Consider the following 23,619-nt stretch of genomic DNA (forward strand, 5'->3'; position numbering starts at 1 on the left):
TTGGAGTTTGTCTTCAGGCACTAGTAACGTGCAAGTTGTAACTCCGGGGGTTTAAATTTCCTGGTTTGGGTTTCTTTCATAGGTACATCCAAAGGGACACTTTGACCAAAGGACTTGCAGACATTCTGGGAAGGAACAGGTGAGAAATCTGCATTGTTCGTCTCAATGTAAAAAAAAGAAAAAAAAAGTAATTAAAACAAGACCCCCAAAACTCTTGCCACAAATTATGTGTATGTGCTGGGAACTGGCCTGGAGCAGGACTTGTGGACTTGCTGGGACCCAGCCACGTTCCCTTGGGTGTTGCCATCAAAAACCCCACTCAGATTTGGCCAAGTTATTACACTGAGGTGCAAAAACATGGACAAAATAAAATAGGGGAAGTCAGAAAGATGAGACAGTGATGCAGTGAGATCTGGCTAACTTGTGTAAACCAGCAGGTTCAGGCAGGTTCAGGCCCCACTGGTCCCACTTCCCCCAGACCTGCTTTTGTGGGATGTGCCACTCTTATTCTCCACCTGTCTCAGCTCCAAGCCTCTCAGGTAGAAGCAGTCTGTTCTGGGGCAGGGGGATGAGTTTGTGGAGGCTGAGATCTCTTCTGCTGTGCTTTTTCCCTGTTAACTCTGGGAGAGCATCTGCCACACCACAAGCCAGCAGCCTACTCCAAAGTGGTTTCAAAGGGAAACCAGTGTGCATCAGATCCCTGCAGTGGTAGTTCATAAATGGATTTATCAGCTCCTTGTGTCTGACTGCGAAGGCTACAGGGGCTGAGGACAGCTCATGGCAGGATTTTTTGGCAAAAAACTTTAAATAATGTTAGCCACTGATTTAGTGTGCGTGCTGACAGCTGTTATTGGGCATTTAAAAAGTTAGTATGTGGGAATGAGAAATGAAGTAATTTAGGCAGACACAGCACTATCTCTGTGTATGACACATCTTTGACAGCTGAGGCTGCTGTCAGCTCCTGAGAGCTGAAACCATGCTGGGCTCTCAGGGGACATGCAGACATACAGATGGCATTTGGTTAACAGTCTTTGGGATGTTTTTCATCTTGCTGTTCACACTCGTATACACAGGAGGTGAACACAAACTAAGCCAGATGATGAAGCATTCAAAATATGTTTTTTTACTTGTTTCTTGGGAATATAGGTTATTTTTTTTTTTTACTTGTGTTTTTAAACAGACCACCACCATGGACAAACACAACCAGCAACAAGTGTCAAGTATCTACACTTCTGATAAAGTCCTTCTCAGGTGCCTTGTTGAAACAGGAACAGTTGAATTTTCAAACCTTGTGTAGGCTCTGCTCCCTCTCCTTGGCACACGGGTGAAGTGAGCAGCACCACACCAATCCCCTGTATGAGAAAGGAAGGGTAACCAGAGAAACTGCACTATGCTGCTTTCTCCTCCTCATTGCTGGACTCCCCTCCTCAAGACCTTTACCACAAACACTAATAGAAACTATAGAAAACCAGGTTGTCTAGGACCTCAAGGAACTTAATATGTGCTTGTGCTGGAGGGCAGGACCACCTCTATCCATAGCACTGCTGACAGCTTGGTCTTAACACCTTTGCTGCTGGACAGTCACAGCCTCCCAGAGGTGTCCTGTTCCTCCTTCCACTGAGCAGGAGGTACTTTTTTAGGAGGATCCACCTCTTCCTTTTGGTGGCCAGGACTGCACACAGGTGTATTTTGGTGCAAGCAACAGTAACCTGCAGGACTCTGTTCTCCAATGGATGGGAGGATGCAGCCTTGGATGGAGACACCAGTGCAAAAGGATGTACTGGGATGAAAGCACAGCCTGAAAGGGAAAGCCCAGGACTTGCCTTGATGGATTGGAGATGAGGGAAAAATGTGAAATACCCTTAACACTCCAGGTGGGGTGGAAGGCCACTGAGCCTCCAGGAGCTGCCAGCACAGCACAGCTGTTGTTTTTTATGTTGATCTCTTCAGCTATGAATCCTGGTCACATGGCGGGAGGTAGAAATAACCCAAAGTTTGGTTGTTTCAGCATTTTTATTAGACAGTGCTCCACTCAGCAGTTGTACACATGGCCCTGATGCTCCCCTAATCAGTGCACAAACCTTGGAACATTATGCTCTCAGGCCACCATGACCCAGACTGCACAAACCATGCCCTTTTACAGAAGTGGTGCCCAGGAGAAACCCGGGCTCAGAGCAGTGTCCCTGCACTGCCATCACACCACCCAAGCTGGGAGGTAACTTCAAGTGCTGTTTGATTAGGCAACTCCTCTCTGCTTCCCAGTCACCTCCCTGTGCTGCTTGGCTCCTGTGAATGACAGGGTATGCCTGCTGCTGTGTCCCCATAAGCCTGAGGCTTCTGACAGGGATGCCACCCAGGCTGTCTTCTGATGGACTTTCAGAAACCTATGAGGGCAGCAGGAGCATGGGCTTTGAGGAAACAAATGAGCCTTCCAGGGCTGGTTTCTGCTCCTTGCTTACCCAGGTGGCTCTCATGGAGCCCCCTGTGCCACTGGGGCTCAGCTGCCCTGTGTTCAGGCACGTGTGAATGTAACCCTGCCAGCTTTGGTGGTCTTGCTTTGCCACTGCTGTTCCAGGAGAGTGGCTGTGCTGCCCTTCTATTTCTCCCCTGCCCTTCTGGGACTCGAGGCACTCCGCAGCTCAGCCCTTGAAAGATCAAAACTCATGGCCACAGTGGTGCAGGCTGAGGAGCTGCTCTCAAACAGCACAAAGCTGTGGCTACATCTGTAAACCTCCCTGAGCTCAGTGTTTAGCTCATGCTCAGTGCTAAGAAAGTGGTTTACAGAGTCAGGTCCCAAATTTCTGTGAACTGGTGCAGCATCAACTAAGGATGGAAAAGCAGATTTACTCCCTGCAAATACCTGATCTGCCTGACACATCAAAGCCAGTTAATCTAGTGAAGATTTTCCAGTTGGGTAGATGAGTGGTTGCAAATTAAACTACAACAAGCAGTAGCAAGGCAAACAAGTGACTCAAATTACCCAGGTTTTGGAAAGCTTATAAAAGGAAACATGTAAATAACATCTATACAAGCTGATAGGTCAGAACTCAGTGGCATACATTTCTTTTCCCTTGTTGCTGCTGGTGGGCACCTGGCACCACCTAATACACAAATTTAAATAAAGACTGCAAAATAAACTCTCAAAGCTAACAAGAAGAGACCACAAAAGCAAGCATGCTTAGCTCACTTTTGGACTGGAGTTTGCCACTGGATGACCAATGGACTAGCAAGGTTTCATGTAAGATGGCAGTGGATTACTTGTCTGTCACTGGAACAAGTGCACAGAGAGCCTTTGCCTTTAGAGCAGATAAGGTGCAACTCAGGACAAGCCTTTGGCATGTCAGTTCCAGCTCTGCCAGTTGTAAGAAGATATTAAAAATATACATAAGACTGCACAGTCCATCACATTCACTTCACGTGGCACAGACCAGATACTGAACCATCTGCTCTCTGGGTGCTCAGAAAGAAAACACTTGAAAACAACTTCCAGGGCAATAGTCTCAGTTTTCCATGTGTTGTTCTCCAAAGGCAGCTAAATTCCTGCAACAATCTCTTAGCACAAAAAGAAGTTAAATAGCCCAGGTTACATTCAATAGAAAACTTCTTCCCAGGAAATGGGATACAGGAAATAGCAAAACTCTGTAGCCAACAAAATACTGTACAGTTCTCCCTGCTCCTACCTGCAGCCCTGAGTTTTTAAGGGACACCAGCAAAATCTGCATTCTGTCTTTTAAACGAAACAATGTAATGAGACAACTAGAAATGTTAGAGAACTCAGCATGCCCTCAGGAGGATGGATTGACGTTCAGTTAGGCGAACAACAATGAGTCTGGAAAAGGGAGAAAGCAGCCTTGAACTGCGTTTCCAAGTGCAGAAGGATACAGGGCAGCAAACTGCCAAGCAGGATTCACACTTAGAGTTCAAATGCAGGGAACTTGGCCTTGGTAGGCACCAGCAGGTCAGCAAGAAAGTAAATTGTTCCAGCCATTCCTGAGGATGAAAAGAACACACCGTGCTTCAGAGAAATTCCCTTTGGGCATCGTTTTTCTCAGTTATCCAGGGAGTGAATCAGTTATGAAGACAGAAGAAAACGTCCTAAATATTTTTCAAGGTCTGAGCCCAGGTTTCTCGAGTAACTTTGGTACCTCAGTGGGGAAAAGCACTTTGAAGTTAATCAAATGTTGAAAAGCACCTGGCAAAATGCCATGGGTCTTCTCCCCACTCCAGCTCCCTCCTTTTGGCTTTACCCATCTACAAGTTTAACACTGGGCAGCTCTGTCAAACTCTGGTCCTTAAGACATTGCTGCCCGAGGTCCTGACTGATGGAACTTCTGCTGTCTCTTGGCCTGCAGCAGGCTTGGGGAGATTAGGGTTAGCTGGGGGGCTGGCTCCTTCAGCAAATACCCACTGATGGCAGATTTGGGGGGAGCTGTTAGCAGGAGGCACAAAGTGCCGCAGGAGCCAACAAGGCCCATAAAAGCAGCCCCTTTGTTCCTCACCTTTAGAATCAAACTGGAACACTCAAGAAGGATTTCAATCCTTAAAAATGTACAGAAAAGAGACTGTCTGAGAAGCCAGGCTACAAATAACCAAAAAGAAGTCTGTAGCCATGAAAGAATTCCCTTTGAGATCTGTATGCAAAATCTGTGTGGGAGGCCTAAGAGGACAAGATGCTCCAGCTAAGACATTAGCCTGTGCTACAGGGAGACTCCTTCTGGGAAAGGACAGAAAAATCCAGTGGGTACAAGCTCCTTTCCATCCCCTACACTGAGTTTTGCAAAGACTCCAGTGGAGCTTATATTCTGTTTTCCTTGGTGCTAGAACAGCTTAGATCCAGGAATAAAACCCAAGGCCAGAGACTGAGATTACCTTCAAAGAGAGAGAACGGTGTGTCTGGAGTCCGGCACCCATGCTGCCCATAGCTTAAACACCACTCTGCAAACTGAGAAAAGAGGTACAAAAACTGCTCAAATTTGGTTAAAGTATTTTCTTCTCAAGTTTCTACTTGCATGTCTGCCCCACTATAAACTGGGTTGCAAAAGCAGTCATGTAGAAGGCAGAAGTGAATAAGCCCCTCTCCTGCCTCACTCTTACCTTGCAGGCCCTGTAGAGGTATTTCATGTTCTGAGTGAGGTTGTACAGTGCCAGGAAGGCATAAGCATTGCCAGCTGTGCCATGGCACAGCCCGTAGCCTTTCTTCAGTAACCCATGCTGCCAGATCACTTCTGCACACTGCAGGGCATCATTCAGGTACTGCTGCTCCCCAAAAACCTGTGGAGACAAGAAACTGCTGTCCTTGCTGAGGCAATGTCCTTCAAACAAAGAGCATCCCTGTGGGATACAGAGGCTTGGGTGTCCTGCTGAAGTGTGTCTGCTGTTTACTTTTTAAGGGATATTTTTGATATCATGAGTGGAGATGTAAGACCATTACTTCACACACAACTAGTTGTCTCCATGCATCACCTGCAAGAGGGCAACCCACATAACTGATGGACATTTTCAGAAATATTTGTTTAAAAGACTAATTTCTGTATCCGTCAGTGGCTCCTGTGGGGTGATTTCACTGTAACAAGACATGCAACTTCCAAGCAAGGGGGGGTCTCCAAACATCTCCAGAGGAAGTTTCACATTTAGGGGTCTCTACAGGGTCTTTGCAAGGTGTCTGGTACCTTGTATGCCTGGAGAAGCATGTAGATGACACCTGGTGCTCCATGGCACCAGTGGACGAGGAGGTCTCTGGTGTCACCGATGCACGGAGGGTAATTCCCAGACGGGAACTTGAGCTGGCAGACATAGTCCACGCTGGGCTTCACTGTGTTGTGCAGCTTTACTTGGCTCACTCCAAAGCCAGGCTAAGAGAGAGAAAACATTCCAATCAGGGGGAATTACCATTCTGTCTGTCCCTAAGAGACCCAAGGTCTGCCCAAAAGATGGAAATAAAGTCAACAATGGTTACATTCCCTCTTGCTCCTTGTAAATTAAGTAATTTCTTTGGTTTGGGCTTTCACACTACACAATTACCTACTCAGTCCCTGGCTGCTGTGCCTTTTGGTAGAGAGTTATTTCCAGTCCTACCCTTACATCCCAGAAACAAACACTGTTCCTAACATGTCACCTGGTCCTCTAAGCAAGAGAGCTTGCTGCTGCTTTTCCTAAAGACGAGCAGAAATAGCTTCAGGTCTAAAATCAGTATTAAGGATGATTCCTAGCATCTAGAGCATCTCAGCCCTTAGCTGCTGAGCCAGCCCAGCTGGCAGGCTGTAATTCTGAATCGTCACAGATGTTGCTGGGTAATTTCAAGAGGCTGACTTCACTGTTGACCTCAGAGAGAAACAAGGGAGAGGCTTCAGTGTCTTCTTCCACTGCCCCAAGTGAAATCTGTGCAGTTCCAATTTCCCATGGCAGACTGCAATGAACCCTCTCAACTAAGGATCAGATTGTTCCCAGGTTGGTAAGTGGAAAATTAAAAATCGATACTTGTGCTGTAAAACCATTCGAGATAAAAGATGTTTTCCTCTCCATATTTCACATGCTTGCTTCTCCCAAGGCTTTCTGTGCATCATGCTTGGCTGATCTAGGCTCCTTATACTTCATATAGCAGAGAAGCATAAAGCCCATGCAGTATTTTATGGGAGACTTAAAATTATTTAAAACAGCCACTTGGGAACAATCTTAGGGACTTGATACAAATTTAGGCTCACAGGACATGGCTGTCTCCCCTGCTCCTAGCTTGCTATTCTGTGCTCCTGGGCAATAACCACCTTGCATCCCACTCTTGCCAAATCTTCTTAAAATCCACCAATCATGTCTTCCTCTCTGAGCCACAGAAGACTTATATTCACAGAACTTCTACTGATGCTGTATATGGGCTTTAACTTTGACAGTCCTGAAGGAAAGCTCAAATGCTTGACACCTGGTGGCTTCCTTTTCCACCTGCTCTGAGAGTTACATCCAATAAAATATTACAAACTATTTCTAGACCAAAATAATTTGCATTGCTCATGGGTGCTCTTAATGCTTTCAAATTTCAATATTATTTATTGCTGTTATTTTTCTAAGTGCTTGAGCACTGTAAGTACATGCATGAAGGGACACACATAGGGGAATTACCACCCTCATTTTTTTCAGAGCCAGAATAGGGAATACTGTCAGAGCTCCAGTGAGTTGTGCAAAATAGTGAAAAGGCATCAAAGCAAAGGGGTTCTGCATCTCCCAGCCTCTTACCTTGCTCTGCCTGCTGCAGGCACTGCAGAACTCAGTTCCTTTATCAAAGTCCCACCTCTTTCACAGTTGGAAGCAGGTTCTGCTTTGGATACAAAGGCATTTCCCACTTTCCTACTATGAGCAAAGTTTCTTTCACCATGCTTTTCTCTCAGAGATTCTCACTCTGCTCCAAGTAACCACCTCAGAAAATGCAGGGAGCCAGCAGATACCAACAAATGTGAGTAATTTAGAAACAATTAACATGAGGGGGAACAGAGCCAGCTAAGCTACAGGCCTTCATTATGTGACACTGCTGGTGAATGTAGGTCATATTTTTCCACATCTCCAAGGTCAAAGATTCCATCTTAGATTTGAAGAAAACCTTTACAATTGGAAATGCATGATAAATACATAAGTCCATCAGACAAGGTATCTTTCCCAGTCTGACATTCCCAAGAGCCAATTCAAATGCTGTTCCTTGTTCAAAGAAATGTGAAACAGCTGCTAAGGACCCCTCCCCTCATGGCTCTTACCTGCATGAGATAGTAGTAGATCCCAGCCAAACCATGGGCTGCTCCTACATAGTACTCCTGGTACCACTCAAACATCAGTGGGCTCTTGGCTGTGAAATTCCTCTTTTTGGCTAAGCTCTCTCCTGAGGCTACAACTGCTTCACAGACCTGTGAAGGGATGGGAACAAATGTGGGTTAGGAAAATGCTGCTGACTTGGACACAGCCCAGTGAGTATTCTGACACAGAACGTTTGTTTTTCTGCCCAAGCAGAGGGTGGAATGAAATGTATGCCATGAAATGTATGCCAGTCCAGTACTGCCTACAGATCTACATGGACAGTGGTGCTTTGTCCCTTTGGAAGAAAAGCAGGTATACCATGATGTGGTTTCTCCCTTATTGCCAGAGTTTCTTACATACAGCATTGATTTGTACCTGCCCCAAGATGAGTTACATGGGAAGAGATAGGTAACAAATCAGCAAAAGGCACAGTACCTGCTGAATGTGACTGTGAGGGATCTTCTCCTCTCCAAAGTGCTTATTCACAAATATCAGTGCAGAGAGATAGCCCATGCGCCCGTAGAGGAGTTCATCTGGCACTCGTGGGTCAGCCTTGTGGAGGTCCAGCAAACTGCAATGAAAAATTCCCATGGGGGAGATGAGAGGGAAATGCACTCAAACATTCCACTCAAAGCCATGTAAATAAGCACTAAGACTGGAGCTCAAAACCATGGTTCATTCCTTCATGCTGCTGTGCCCTAGGAGTTGTCAGGCCAGGCTCTGGTTCTCAGCCTTCCAGCTGCACAAGGTGGGAAGGTGGAATCACCCCCTCCCATCTGCCTTTTGTTTGGCTGATTACTTCAGTCTGCTCTGCTCTTCACAATGCACTCATACTACATGCTTGGATTTTAGAGCACCAGCTTGGGAAGCTACATGAGGGGGAAACCTGGGCTAAAAGAAATGGTCAGCATAAAGCTGCTGACTGCTCAGGAAAGGCTGTCATTATCTCCTTGTGATGTTACTGGCAAGGTGGACACTGCCAAAAACCATCACTTTCAGATTACAGGGCTATCCTTTTAATTTGGCTGGCTAAGGAATATTTGAAAGTCAAACTAGTGCTAATGGTATGTGGAAAAAAATCTCACCCCTAATGCTCTAAAGGCCCAATGGAGAAGCCCCTTTCTCTCCATGCCTACAAATAGCCTGGGCTATGCTGTCAGGTGGGAAAGAGGTGTCTCCCTGAGCTAAGTCTAAGTAAGAGGTGGAGCTACACATGCTGTGGCACAAGGAAGAAATATCCTCTAGGGAAAACTGAGCAGCAGTGAGAACAGCTTAGCAAAGTGGGAGTGCTGTGGCTGTCTGAGGACAGCTTGCCTGGCACCAGGCTTTAGCCCACAAGTGCAGAGTGAGGTCTGCAGTCAAGTATTTGCTTTGCCACTTCTCTATTTTCTATTCTTCTCAAGCTACATCAGGGAAGGTATAGGTTGGATATTATAAAAAAAAATTTCACTGAAAGAATAATAAAATACTGGAACTGTCTTCCCAGGGAGGTGGTGGAATCACCATCTCTGGATGTGTTTAAAAAAAGACTGGACATAGAACTCAGTGCTATAGTTTAGTTGAGGTGTTAGGACATAGGTTGGACTTGATGATCTTAGAGGTCTCTTCCAACCTCATTATTCTATGATTCTATTATGATATTGCAAAGCTGGTGATATTCCTGTAGTTCTAACAGAGACTGACAGCACTTCACACTGGTGCTTTGTAGCCCAATTCACTCTTGATGCAATTTTTCCTTTGTTTTACCTCTCATCACACTTCCAGAAAGACTGGATGTCCTTTCCTGTCAGGGCAGCAGGTAGCAGTGTGATTGGATTTGACTTTATTTTTCTGTTCACCTGTAAGACAGCAATCTGAAAAGTGCCATCACTTTTAAAATACCAGTGTTAAGTGGCTTTAAGGTTGTTCCCTGTTTCCTGCTGTGAAACCAGCCAGGAAAAGCTTTGTGTGTGATGAGCTCCCCTGCCACAGCAGTGTGAAGAACAGAAAAGGAGCCTTGGCTCCCTGGGCTCCACAGACTTGGCAACAACATATTGCAAAGTAAAGAAGCAACCAAATGCCTCAAGTAGAGAGGATGCTGGGCTATGACTCCTCATGACAGGAAACTTTCTTCTTTGGCACTGGACTCCAAGTGATTTTGAAGGAGAAAGGAGGGGGAATGTCTCAAGGTGGATTTGCTGTTGTACCACTTGACATGTGGACTGCCCCATGGGGGAGATTTCTTTCTCACAGATTAAACCAAAGAGACAGAGTTTACACCCAAGGCATGGGTTCTTATCTCAAGCTGAAAGGAAAGGCCTGTGCCTCCTTGTGGTGCCTGTCACAGAGTCCAAGGAAGGCAAATTAAGAGGGTTTCCAAGGAGGTGGTTGGACAAATAGACTCTGTCTGGCAGCAGGCTGGCCAGAAGAGAAGCTGGCTGGTGATGTTGCTCAGTTCTGAGATGTCAGATGACATAGAAGGAATGGATTGATGTGTGAATTGTAATACAAGTGTTAGGGATTTTCTCAGTTCTGGATGTGATACCTTCTTTTTATTGGGAAATCTGGAGCAACTGGACCACTTTTCTGTTCTTTGTGCATTACTGCTTTACCTCTAACCGCTTTTCAAGCAGGATCATCATGAGAGGAAGCCTGCCAGGAGTTTCTGCTGTTTTTGAAACGTGGTCATACCTTCAAAAAGAGATGCCTGGGATGCTGCTGGACTGAATGCATGCAGAATGCACTTCTCAGGTATGTGGGGTAAATTGTGCTCTCTGGAAGGAAGAGCCACTCCTATTCACATTATCAGGCTATCACCTCAACTGTCAACAATCAGCAGTTTCTGGACAGAGGGAAACCAAGGCAGCTGTAGAGCAAAATGGGTTTTTTTACACCATTGGCTCTAAAAGCAAAGCTTTGACCTTCTGAATTGGTGAGAGGTGACAGGAAAAAGAGGGCTCCTAGAACATGCCTCAGATTTTCAAAGGCTCTTGGAAAATAGGCTGCCCCGAAATCAGTCTCTCTAGAGCATAAAAGCACATTTTTTGGTCATGAACTCATTTAGGAAAAAGCAAGCTTCTGTCTCTTCCACTGCACATAAAACCTGGCTGATGGATTCTCTCCACTGGCTCTGTAAAGATGAGATGCTTTAAGAGACAGAGGACAAAATGCAGAGAGGCCTTTCTTCTCCACAGCTCTGATAAAAGTGCTCTTTCTATGCACTTGCACTGCACAGCTTAGCAATTTTCTGTAACTAAACAGCATACTCAAAAACCATTTAAGAGTTGTCATTAAGGGAGCTACTTCTCAAAGAAATATTCTATTGTAAAGGAACATGGTTAGGCTAACTGCTTTGGGAATTGGTGCCACAGTAAGGACAGTATAGCTGTTCATTTGAGAAAGCCACATTTTTCTGTTTTCCTCTTGCAGATGTGAAGAAACCAATTTCCAGTGTTTTGACTTTATTATACCATTAGATGGCAGTGCAAAATTAATCACAAGATTCCATTCTACCACCAGACCATAGGCAGAGCAAGAGAGATACAGGGAGGGGAGACCTGAGCAAGAAAACATGAATTAGGGATTGTTTTTACAACCTGGGACTTATGCATTGACCACAGTTGACCAGTATTGTTTGACAGGTTAATTCCCTTTTTGTTAACAAATATGTTAATCATAGTGAGATTTGCCACACTGTCAAAGCAAAATCCAACCCACAGATTATTATTAGAGCAAAGAAAGAATTCTGTCCTCAGATGATTGTATCTACATAAACCAGAAGCTATTCTTAGTTAAGGGAGTGGAACTGGGTGTCCAAACCATACAGACACCTCTGATTCCCACCTGTGGCTTTTTAAAATTGCTAGTATGCATCACTTGCTCATGGCTGTTTAAGGGCAGTCAGTGTTCTGAAGCATGAGGGGTTTTGTCTTTCTTTGTGCTGATCACGTATGAGGGGAAACTCTCTACAGGGCTGTTTCTCTCCTTCCTAAAACCCATCTCCCTTAGCTGGGAAATGATTGCACCTACATCTCCTTAACTATTTTCCTTCCTCTGCCACATGCTGATCTATGACAGCTTGTTGTCCTTTTCTTAAGTAACCAACAGAAATACATGTGAGAACAGTCGAGGAAAGGCAGGAAATATAAATAAATGAATCATAACCAGCTGCATTCTGCAGTTGAAAGGGATGCTGTCAATCTTAGGTTTAAGTCAAAGACAACTAATAAAGAGCAAGTGGAAGCAAGTACCAAAATTAAATCTAATAATCTTACCACATTTTTCCTTTTCATCAAAATGACTGTAAAGCTAAATTAAAACCACTAAACCCCACCTTCTGGTTTTTTTTTGTTTTTAATTTTGGCACTTTTTTCTTCTTGTGTTTATCAGAATTATTTTTAAGATGGCAATACCAGCTGAACAATATCCTTGCTCCCCAGCCTGCAGGCTGCCATGCAAACGTGTTTGTCCTTAAACCACCTCTTTTACCAGGGCAGGAAAGGTTTGTGCTGCCTTGCTAACTTACTGGATTATTTCTCACACAAGACTGCAACAAAATGTATTCACATTTGTCAGAGAGTCCCTCATACAAGCCCAGACCAGCTCTACGAGCAAGAGGAAGGTCAGGTCAAAGCCATAACCAAGTATTTTACCGGATGATGCAGTCTTCTGCCTGCTTCTGGTTCTGCAGCTTGTGGTAGACAACAGCAGCCACTGCCAGTGGCCCGGCATCACCACACAGGAAAGTGATGGATCGCCTGGTCAAGCACCTCAGGCTCTTCTTCACGTACTCATGGGCCACCTGAAGGTAGGCTGGGTCTCCATACACATCAAACAGATGCAAATACAGCAAAGCAATGCCTGCAGAAGGAACAGAAAGGTTGCATCCACTAGAAATGTTTGCTCTGTTACTTTAATGAAGCTATAAGTCTGGCCTGGCCCTCATCTAGGCCATCAGCCTGACAGACCAGCTCCTCAGGGACATAACCCACAGCTCCTTTCCTGCTTTGTCATCTCCCTGTAACTTGATGCTGCTTCTGAGTGGATGGCAGGTCAAGACAACAGCAGGGTCTGACCAAGGAAGGTTTGGAGAACAGCAGAGAATTGCATAACATTTTATATACAATTACATACAATTTTAGTAGCATGAAGCAAAAGATGAGAACTAGATAAACCCACCTAAATCCATACACTGTACCTGTGATTTCTGCTCAACAGTGAAAGGGGAAAAAATTAATCTTTGGGCAGATGTGACAGAGCAGAACTGAATTTCCACCTTCTATTTTTTCCCCATGCTTAGGGGGTAAGCGTTGAGTCACTTAGCTTGGATTGGATTTTTAAAAAAAATGACACACCATCAACACTGAGAAACAGCATCCTTAGGACATCCAGACATCCTAGTTGACCCTTTTTAAAAATTTACTTCTATTATTCTTTTTAAATTCCTTTTCACTGGGAAGCACCTGCAAGGTTGTTGCAGTTCCCTGGACATTATCTCCTGCTGCTGAGCAAGTCCCAAGCCCTACAGCAAGGGCTGGTGCATCCTAGAAAAAAGGGACTGCCCAATGCTCCTCTGCAGCACACCACTTATGAGATCAGCCTGTCTGAAACACAAACAGCTGCCTAGAATACTAGAGAAGGCTGCATGGTCCTCAATAGAGGTTTCCAATGGACTGGCCAGCTACAAAAACAGTTCTGCTACTCAGCAGTCACATCAACTGCTGTCCTTTGCCTGTCTGCCTTGTCTTCACCCAGCTCTTGAAGCTTTCAGTAGGTAAATGAGGAGTTCTCAGTTAGTCTGTGCCTGACTGGTCTGTCACACTTGAACCATCCTTCTGATCTGGAAGACATCCTTAAACCTGCACTTAAGACAGCTACTGGCCTACATCACTTTGAGAAGAGCTTTTTTCTCCCCTTAACAATAACCATTTCTAAAAGACTCAGGTCCTGCACTAAGCCTAAATTAATAGAGCCAATCTCTGCAGATTTTGATGTGTTAAGGTCAAGGGGGCAAGCGTGCTGCAAAATTACAGTCCAAGGCACTGAGGACAATTTCAAACTTGGATAATTTTCTCATTTTGCATGGATAATCTCCAAAGCTTCACGTTACAGACAATCCAATTCCACGTGTACTTTATGTATAAAATTTCCATTTCCTGCTGAAGCTAATAACCTTGTCCTCTCTCTAAGCAATTCAGTGCTAGCAATTCTAGAGAGAGCTCAGATGTACAGTGCCTTCACTCAAGCCTATAAGGATGTGCATATGAAGCCCTTCTTTAAAGGGGAACCCTCCTTTTCCAGCTAGAAAATGTCAAGTGACTCTCCTTGATTTATTTAGTACCTAGCACATCATCTAGACTCTATTAGCCTGATAGCTGTCTGAGCACAACTTGCACCCTTGATTTATCTGCTTTAATATACAACTTTTAGCTTTGTAAGTAGTTTCTATTCCCATTGCCATCGTGCCACTGTAATTAAGCACATCAGTACCCTGCCAAGACCACTGCAAGGATTGAATTATTAGAAAATAAATCTCAGCATTGTTTTCCTCTGATTTCTTTGCCTCTCCTCTTTTAAAACATTTCTCACCCCCTATCCTTTCAGGCCCAAGAATCTTTGGAAAGACTCCAAAAAACTACTGACCTGTACTAAAGGATGAAGCTGCTTTCCCAAAACATTCACTTTTCCTTTTTATTTAAAACTGAAAGGTCTTACAAACTGCATCCAAAGCCAGTTTTCTCAATTCATTCCTGTTATCATTTGATACTGGCAATACTCCAGGTACCCACAAAAGCTGTTCACTCGCCCTCTTCTGTTATAGTTGGGCAAAGGAGAGGGGAAAAAAATTACGAAGGGCTCATGTGTTGAGACAAGCATTGGGAGAAAAAAACACTCTAAGGGCAAACAGGTCCAAATTTAAAGGTATAAAGTAAATTTATTATTAACAGAGTCAGAGGAAGATAATGAAAAGTGAAATAAGCCTTTAAAATACATTTTTTCCCCCCAGCCCCTTCCTCCTTCCCTCTGACAGCACAGGGAGACAGGGCATGAGGGTTTTGGTCAGTTTGTCACCCCTGATATTCTTCTGTTTGCTCAGCGAGAGGAGTCCTTTCTCAGCTATGCCGTGGGGTCCCTCCCACAGGCAAACAGCCATTCCAAATCTGTTGTGGCGTTGGTCACTTGTCCACAGGGTATAGTCTTTTAAGGACATGCTGCACTAGTCTGGAAGCCTTCTCTATCTCTGGAAGCAGGAGACCTCTTGCTCTATTTGGGTCTCCCACTGGATCACAGCTTTCTGCAGCATCCACCCGCTCCAGTGTGAGCACTTCTCTCACGGGCTGCAAGTGGATCTCTGCATCCCCTATGGACTTCATGCATTACAGGGGCACAGCTGCTTCACCAGGGTCCTCACCACGGCCTGCAGAGAACTCTCAGCTCTGATGCTTGAGCACCTTCTCTCCCTCCTTCTTTCCACTGACCTTGGTGCTGCTATGTTTTTGCCCACATGCCCTTCCTTCTTTTGTCTAACTAGAAGAAAAACTGCTGCTTGTAGGTACCACTGTCAACAAGTTCCAGCAATTCAAAGATTCCTGCAGGATCCTGTAGCGCCAAGAAGTTGATCTCATTTAGGTTCTGGGTCAGGGAATTGCCCATCCTGTTTCTGCTGCCAGCCAGGCAGCCCTGCCACCATCGCGTGGGCAGTGGTGGCTGCAGTGGCGCTGGGGTTGTTTAACGCCTCTCCTCATGTGCAAAGGTGTTAAAAAATAAAATCAAGGTTTGCAGGTTCCACAGGTACAAAAGGTGTGATCTGTAGTCTCTTTGTTCAGCTCATGTCTCTGTTCATGTGGGGTGCAGGGAAGGAGAAGCACCACCCCAGCCCTGACCTTCCAGCCAGTGTATTGCCCTGGGCCGTGCCAGCATGGCAGCAGCAGCGGTGCCTCCCCAGCCCTGGGAAAAAAACTGTGTGTGTACTGTTTTGATTTTCTTCTTAACTGTGTCATCACAGAGGAGTTACCAGCCTCTCTCATTGGGCCAGCAGCATGCCCACCTTCAGAGCCATCAGAGATTGGCTCTGTCAAATGGTGGGAGCTTCCAGCAGCTTCTCACAGAAGGTACCCCTGTGGCCCTCCCCTGCTACCAAAAACCAGGCCATGCCAAATCAACACAACTCCTCAAGGAACTCCTTATTCCCAAATTACTCAGAAGGGTGCAACCTGGTATGCCTGTGTGCCAAGGTGCAGGCAGTGTATTTCAGAGGCAGTGCAGGTCAGAGACAAGGGTATCCACATGGTGACTTTGGTTCAGTTAAGGCAGTGTTGCTTTGCAAAAGCTCTTCCAAAGCTCTGCCTCACTCCCTCTCCAATATCCTCCTCAGCCCAACTGACTGGGTAGGTTTGTGACTGACTGGGTGTTTGTTTGGCATGCTTTACATGGTACACAAACATGGCATCACCAAATGCATGGAGCTAGGTAGGCTGTGGATCTGCTCCATTTCTGTGTGCCCTGGAGGCCTGGTGTTCAGTGTCCCAGTTGGAAATGTGGCCTAATTTTGTGACCTCTGAGTGTTTCCAAGCAGAACTGCCATACAGTGGCTGTGGTGGCCTGCTACCACCAAAGATGTCCGGGCTTTGTTCTGTTGATTGTTTACCACCGGATCTTTTTCTCTGTAGTTTCTCAGAAGTCCAAGTTTTTTGCTTCTTGACCCTGCTGCAGAGACGAGTGAGATGGGGAATGCATCAGAGAGTCCTTGAGGGTACAGGGCTGCTGCTGACTGAAATGGCCACCTCCAGCATGCAGAAAGCCAATACATGGGAGCTGAGTGTTGATGCCCAAGATGCTTGCTCACTGCACGGAATCAGGAAGCCAAAGTCAATTCTGCGTGCCTCACGAAGCCTGCTTAGTCACCACCTTCAAAAGGACAGTAAACAGCACCTCTCTCTTCTCGCCCTTCTGCAGGGTAGGTGCAGGGGGCTACTCTGCACTAGGTATTTCTTCAGGGCGGGGCAGTGGAGTTATGCCAGTTGTTCCAGAGTTAATTACAGCCAGCTTGTGCTGATGCCCCGACTTCAGCAGCCATTGCTCTCAACAGAGCAGGCACTCTGGAAATACCAGGTAAGGTCTTGCCTGTGAGCTAAAGCTCTGCAGTAGGCAGAAACGTGAGCTAAAGCTCTGCAGTAGGCAGAAAAAGTATCTCATCCATATGACTGTTCTGTTGATTGAAGAGAAGTTGTGGCTCAACTTCTCCACAAGTTTAAACTTGCTCTTTTGTTGGACTGCAAGCAGTTTGCTTTGCAAGCAAGTTATGCCCTTAGACTGTTCTGAACATGCCTCCTTGCCCAGCAGCAGCTGAGCTGTGCTTCTACCAAGGAAAGGAGGTTGCTGCAAGAGGATATTTTGTTCCAAATCGACCATCTAGAGTTTTAAAGATCTCTTTATAGAGATCTTGCATTGACCCAGGGCAGTAAATCAGCCAGCAGCCTCAAAGCAAGATGTCAAACATAGAGGGAAGAAGCAGAACCTATCCCTGCGCAGTGATGAAGCCTGATGGTTTCTAGTGAGACAGCTGATGCCATTTTATTAAGTCAGGCATGGGGTAAAATTGCACAGATGGCCCAGCTTTATTACCCAGCTCAAAGGATAATTAGCATCTTTCCTGGTGCAGACACATGGGATGCTACCTTGCCCTCCTAAATGCATGCCAAAGTCACACTGCATGCAGCAGTGAGACATCTCTGGACGTTCATGTTCAGAATTTATTGGGGAGCCAGTTTGCAGCTTCTCTTCCGACTGCACAATTGATTATCCAGGATTATCCAGCATTTATCCTGCCTTAAAACCTGGGTAACAGAGCTTCTTCTGTAAAACTTTTTACCCCATCACAAAATCCTACAAGAGGTTAGGTTAGCAGGGATCAGTGGTGATCTGCTCCAGCCCTCTGAAAGGAACGTCAACCTCAAATTTGCATGCCATTGCTCTGGGCCTTGTCCAGGCAAACACTATCTCCAAGAACAGAAAATTCACAAAAACTACCTGCCAAGCATTTGGCAGGAATGTGGTTTATGTGAGTGACCCAAGGCACTCTATTATCTCTCAGCAAATGCAGCCTCACTTTCTCTTGTTCTGCAGGGATTACCTGAGGATTTACATTTTTCTGAACAGGACTGAAAGGGATGTGAATTCTCTGCATTTTGAGGTTAAAACACAAAATATTGCACTGAAGTGAAAAGTATTTTTCCAAAAGTTTTCCTGAACTAGTTCAGGTTTAATTTCATTCTTCCATGGCTTTCCTTTCAAAAGACAACTGAGCCTTACTCCTTGTCCCTACTTGTCAGTGGGCCAGCCAAAAACTGTGGATGAAGCAGGCCAGCTGAACTCACTGGACAGTTTCAGAGGCCCTCTGTGACTAAGACATTGCCAGAGAAGGGGATGGTTTAATGGGAAACAAATCTACCATAGTGTGGAGGAATATATATTATATACCTCATCACTTCGGAAGGAGGGAACAGTCTGGTAGACACTGGGCTCAGAAGAATCCCACCTGCAGTCAGCTGGTGACAGGAGTAAATTTCCTTCTGCTCCCTTGCCATCATCTGTGCTCCCAGTCAAGACAGTCTTTGGAGCAAGGCCTTTTGCATTATCACAAACACCAAGAGGCATACAGGTATCCCTCAGTATCCCCAGGCTAATCTGTTTGGAAATGGGTGAGGCCTCTGTGCTTCTGCCAGGATCTGAACTGCTTCTGACTCGGAATTAGCTTAGAGCAGTTTAGCTTCCCTCAGTCTTCACTGTGATACTAGTGAAACAGATTAGGGAAAAAACTCTTCTAGCAGTCTCCCTAAACTGATGAAAAGCCAAAGCACAACACAATAGCTGAGGCTGGTCTGTACCCAGGCACGTACCAGGTGCTGCCTATGGGGCCCTGATCTCTATGGGGAACTGAATGAAAATGTAACAAGGTGATTCAAATATGTTTTGATGGCATTCAGCCATACACTGGAGAATCTTGATCCAAGTGTGTTTTCACTGCCTCTGAGCTGAAAATCTGAGTCCTTCCCTCCCTCTGCTACAGCTTCACATGCCAAGAAGCTGTGGCTTTCCTGGCACGAGTGCACGCTGGGGGAACAGGGCTCTGTCAAGTGTGTTGGGAAAGAAAGGAACCCCAAAGTAAAATGCCAGCATATGCTGTGTGTTACTGAGTGTAATATAGTACACTCAAGTATGTTACATTTCACACAGAGTTTGTGCCAAGAGAGCCATGTTTCAAATCTCCCTCATTAGCAGCCACAAGAGTGAGGGTTGATTTCAGACTGCTGGGCAATGATTCACATCAGGAGATACTCAACAAGCCTTTCCTACATAAGCAATTACAAGAAAGAGCTGCTGTCTTGGCCCAATTAATTTTGTCTCTGGAAACAAGCTCTGAATAAATTAATATAGCTAGAATTGGGAAAGAAGGTAGGGTGACAAAGTTATAGTGTAGCATCTGCAAACTTCACCATGCTGGCTGTAACTTCCAGGAAATCTGTCCATGGATTTTTTTCCTATTAGCCAAGGCAAGTAAGCTGTGTGCCCACTGAGGAATGATCTCTTGGAAGAAAAGAATTCTTCCTGAGAAACTCCCTTCCAAATGAAAACAAACTGAAATCCTGAAACAGAGGTCTCAACCACTTTTTCATAACTGCAGTCACTTTCTAACACAAAGTACCTTAGGATCACCTTAAGAAAGGGAACATGGCATCTGGGGAAAAGTGTTTTGCTTCTCCCCAAAGACTTTGAGCATGCTTGTAATGTCCACTATCCTCCTGCTTTGTCTCCTCACTTTTCTGGCCAGAGGCAGACTCGGCAATCATGACTGAAGACCACCTTTACCCAAGCAGTGCCTCTCATCAGAGGGGACCTCAGCACAGGGTCACACAGACTGGAAAACTGAACATGTCTGCTAAGGTGAAATCAGCCAGCACTCAGCAGAAACGTATAAATTCACTGGCAGCAGAAGCAGAGTGCTGCCAAGACAGCAGCTGATGAAATCAATGTTCTCCCACGCTGGAATTTAATACTGGCATCCTAGCATTTCTTATGAACTGCTCTTCAGTGCTCTCAATGTCTGCCTGCCTTACTAAAATTTTGAAAAATGCATTTCTAGCACTGCTGTCATCAAGCTGCAACATTAGTTTAGCACCAACACAGTGAACACCACTCTCATAAGCAAACTGTTGGCATTAAGTTCCACAGCACCCACACACAAGCCAGCCACACCCAGATTGTACTGTAGAAAGTTGCCATTTAAGATTACAGTATACTGCAAAAAGAAGCAGCACCAAAAAAAGTCTTGCAGCAAGCATGAGATTGATTTCAGCTATGCTAGGGTCCCTGAATAGGGCCTGGCACGCTACAGAAGGCAGGAGAGATGTCAAAGCACACAGCAGCAGCTAAAGCTGGGGCCCAGAGAAAGCTGTGTCCTCCCTGGCATCAGTGGGTAGAAACAGGGAGGCAACAACAGAGCACACTTCCAAGGAAGGAAAACCAGGCTGAAAATGCAGACTCGGAGAAAGACAAGCTCCTGGAAGCTTTGCACACGAGTTAGTACGAGGAAGGCTTCCACACTTTGTTATACTCACATTAGTATTTCTGCTCCTTCTGGCAGGCACTGGAGCAAAGCCAGCACTCATTAAGTGGAGTGGCACTACCTGGGGAACAGGAATGGAGCAGTCTTCCAATCAGACAAGGTCATCAGATAAAATATAGCCCGAAGAAAAAAGATAGACATTATCTCAGGCCGTGAAGCTCACTGCTGCCAGATGCAAGGGCTCCTTGCAAGTAAATGACTTACCATGTACACCTGCCTACTGCATGGAGCACCAGATGAAGCACTGGTTTTGTTGTCATCATCCTCACCATGGCTAGATTTGGAGCCCATCCCTTTGAAAGCTTCCATGCCTACTCTCAAGCAAGTGCCAGCTTTCTCTGTTGTGTAAGTCCAACACTATTAACCAAGACTAGACCCATCCTGCCCTATGACACTGTGGTCTTCCCTCTGCAGCATGAAACCTGCTTCAAAAACAGGAGTCCAGAGAACGCCATCCCCTTGCTCAAATGGACTAAAACATGCAGAAGAAGCGCCACTATTGACACGGATCTACCGTGACCGTTCCAGTGGCCAAAGCCCCGCGGTCTGCCAGGAGCTGATGCAGAGGTGTGCTGCAGGGAGCTCCTGCTCCATGGGACCCGCCCTACCTGTCCAGCCAGTGTACGCGGTGCAGTCGTGCGGGTCGGCCGACTTGAGGCCCTTCTCCATCTGCTGCAGCAGCTCCCTGACTTTGTTATTCAGCCGCTGCGTGAATTCGGGGGTCAGCTGCGGAGAGAAAGCGCACCCAACGTGAGGGCAAGGCCAGCAGGCTGTGGGCAGCGGTACAGCGGGCATCCCCGGCGGAGCCGCGCCTGTACCCACAGCTCTGGGCGCTACACGGCCGGGGAGATCCCCAGAGCCCCTCACCCAGCCCCGCTCACCCGCCCGGCCGCGTCGAAGTAGCTGGTGGCCAAGGACTTGTCGTAGTCCGCGTAGGGGTTCGGGAGGGCTCGCTGCGCCATCATTGTCCCGCTCGGCTCGGCTCGGCTCGGCTCGGCTCGGCTCCGCCCCGGAAGGCGCCGCTGCCGCCGCTCGCTCGGGGCGGGCTCGGGGCCGCTGCCGCCGCTCGCTCGGGGCGGGCTCGGGCAGCCCCGGGGCTCGGGGCGTGTCGCAGCTCGGTGTCTGCCCTAGCGAGCCCCGTGGAGCTGAGGGGCAGCTCGGGGCTCCACGCAGCGCTTCGCCGAGGGCCGATTGCAGCCGGCCCGGGGCTGCCGGGGTGTGTGCTTTAGGGAGCGCTGTGGAGCCTGAGGTCGCTCGCAGCTGCTCTTGTGGGGCTGTGGGACGCTGTAGGCTGAGGGTAGCTCCTTTCTAGGGAGACCTGGCAGAGTTTTTTGTGTTTAAGGCTCATGTGGGGGTCCCTGTGGGATTTGGTTCAGTTGGCTGCATGAAGCTTGGAGGCCATGTGGGATTAGGGAGTGGATGGACACCATGGGGGTTTGGCATTAACCTGGTGCAGGTGTTACGGACAAATTCAATTGGGGAGGCTAATTATAGATAAATCAATTAACAAGAATTTATTAAGCAAGCGGTATTAAGCAAAAGAACAGCGCTGGGCGGCCAGGGAGCCTCTGCTCTGCCATGGCACACCTTCCCCTTTGACCTTTTTGTATTTATAGTCCCCTTTTTTTTTCCTGGTTGTATTTTCTCTCGGTGCACTCTGTGCCAGTGTAGGTGGTTGTTAGGGGGTCTTTTTTTTTTTTTTTTTTTTTTCCTCTGCCCTTTGTGGTCATAGGAATGAAGGCTCCTTCTTTGCAGATTGTCCTTGGCCTAAAAGTTAACTTGTATATAGTTAGTTATATACTTTTCTATGTTAGTTGCACCTGCACAATTGCAATCCTTGGCCCAAAAGTTAACTTGTATATAGTTAGTTATACAGTTTTCTATGTTGCACCTGCACAATTCTTAGAATACAAGCTGTTTACCCAGGCCCCCTCCTCCTCTCCTCCTTCTTTCCCCACATCTTGAGATTCCCTACTCAGTTCAAATTCTTATCTACTTCAATGCTCATTTTGATGAACAAAGACCTTTTTATTTATTACACAGGTCCTGACAGAGGGTCAGTCCAAGGAGAATGTGCTGAATCCTGCACCCCCCAGCAGGGTTTCCTCACTTGGGGTGGGACCCAGCCTGGATGGGGAACAGGGTCTCTGTGCTGAGCTGCTGCATCTCACCTGTGCTGGCTGAGCCACATCTGCCTCATGAAGAGGTTAGGTCCCTGTGACTCACAGACCCGAGCAGTGCTTTTCCTCCCAAGTGCAACATAACTGTGCTGCCCTGCTGCTGAGGGTCTCCTTGTTGTCATCGTAGGGCAGAGTGCCCCTGTGCAGCCACTCAGGTACAGTGTACTTTATGCTGCCTGTAGCATTCATTGGGCTCACATGTCCTTGTGTGCTGTATTCCTCAATCCAGGCCTTGCTGCGTGGTGTAACACTGTGCCCAGCTCTCTTTCTTCTGACCCTGTGGACCTGGGATGAGTTATGATGTCCCTGCTTGAGGTGTGGCTTGCTGAAGTGTGTGACATGTGCAGCTTTGGGGCTCCCCAGCACTTGTAGCACTGCAGGCTTGCGTGTGTGTCTGTTGGGGAAGCTCAAAGGGATGTGGCTGAGCTTGAAGATGTTGATGGCTTGTCAAGGTCCAAGTGCAGTGACACTGTGCCTTGTAGGAGCTGAATTCAGCTGGGTGGGTTTAGGGGAAACTGCTGCTGTAAGAATTTACACATCAGTGACTGTGAACACCCTGAGAATTCATTAGGCTGCTGCATTCATGCCTGTGACAATTGTATTATGCAAGGGATTCTGGTTTTCCGTCCATATGTCCATTCTTTATTACAATCAATAAAATTAGACCTCAAATTTAAAAAAGTAAATTATTTCACGATATGGCGTGAAACAAGCATAAAAGAGGGAATTGCAATTATGTTTGCTTTCAGTTCTTTTTTCACTCAGCTGTTGCTTGTTTAGTGAATTTCAATCATGTAAACATTGCCTTGCATTCAAGGTAGAGAGATGGACTGCAGTTCTAGTATTCAGGGAGCTGGCTATAGCATCAGCAAAAAATAATGTGGGGTCTTCTGCTTAAGGCCAGACTCATAGCCCTATATTATGGTCTTCCATCTGCAGGTTAAAGCAGTATTCACTGCCCTCCATCTCTCAGGCACAGTTCAGTATTAACTTCCAGCATTTCAGCTTCAGAGTCTTTCTTTGATTCCTCATATTAGGTTTTTTTTCTTATCACTTAAAGAA

General features: G+C 46.3%; 1 protein-coding gene across 1 annotated transcript; it reads right to left on the bottom strand.

The window, feature by feature from the left end:
- Positions 1-1,994: 1,994 nt before the first annotated feature.
- Positions 1,995-21,413, bottom strand: LANCL1 (LanC like glutathione S-transferase 1). The gene is made up of 9 exons (XM_021532497.3): positions 21,259-21,413; positions 20,986-21,103; positions 12,405-12,612; positions 8,209-8,344; positions 7,737-7,883; positions 5,670-5,852; positions 5,095-5,271; positions 4,870-4,942; positions 1,995-3,990 (listed from the first exon to the last, which is right to left on the bottom strand). Exons 1-9 carry the CDS (start codon positions 21,340-21,342, stop codon positions 3,914-3,916), a joined length of 1,203 nt encoding a protein of 400 aa, XP_021388172.1. The 5' UTR covers positions 21,343-21,413; the 3' UTR covers positions 1,995-3,913.
- Positions 21,414-23,619: the final 2,206 nt, after the last annotated feature.

This window comes from Lonchura striata, chromosome 8 (genome assembly GCF_046129695.1).
Source record: "Lonchura striata isolate bLonStr1 chromosome 8, bLonStr1.mat, whole genome shotgun sequence".
In the NCBI taxonomy this organism is placed as follows: domain Eukaryota; kingdom Metazoa; phylum Chordata; class Aves; order Passeriformes; family Estrildidae; genus Lonchura; species Lonchura striata.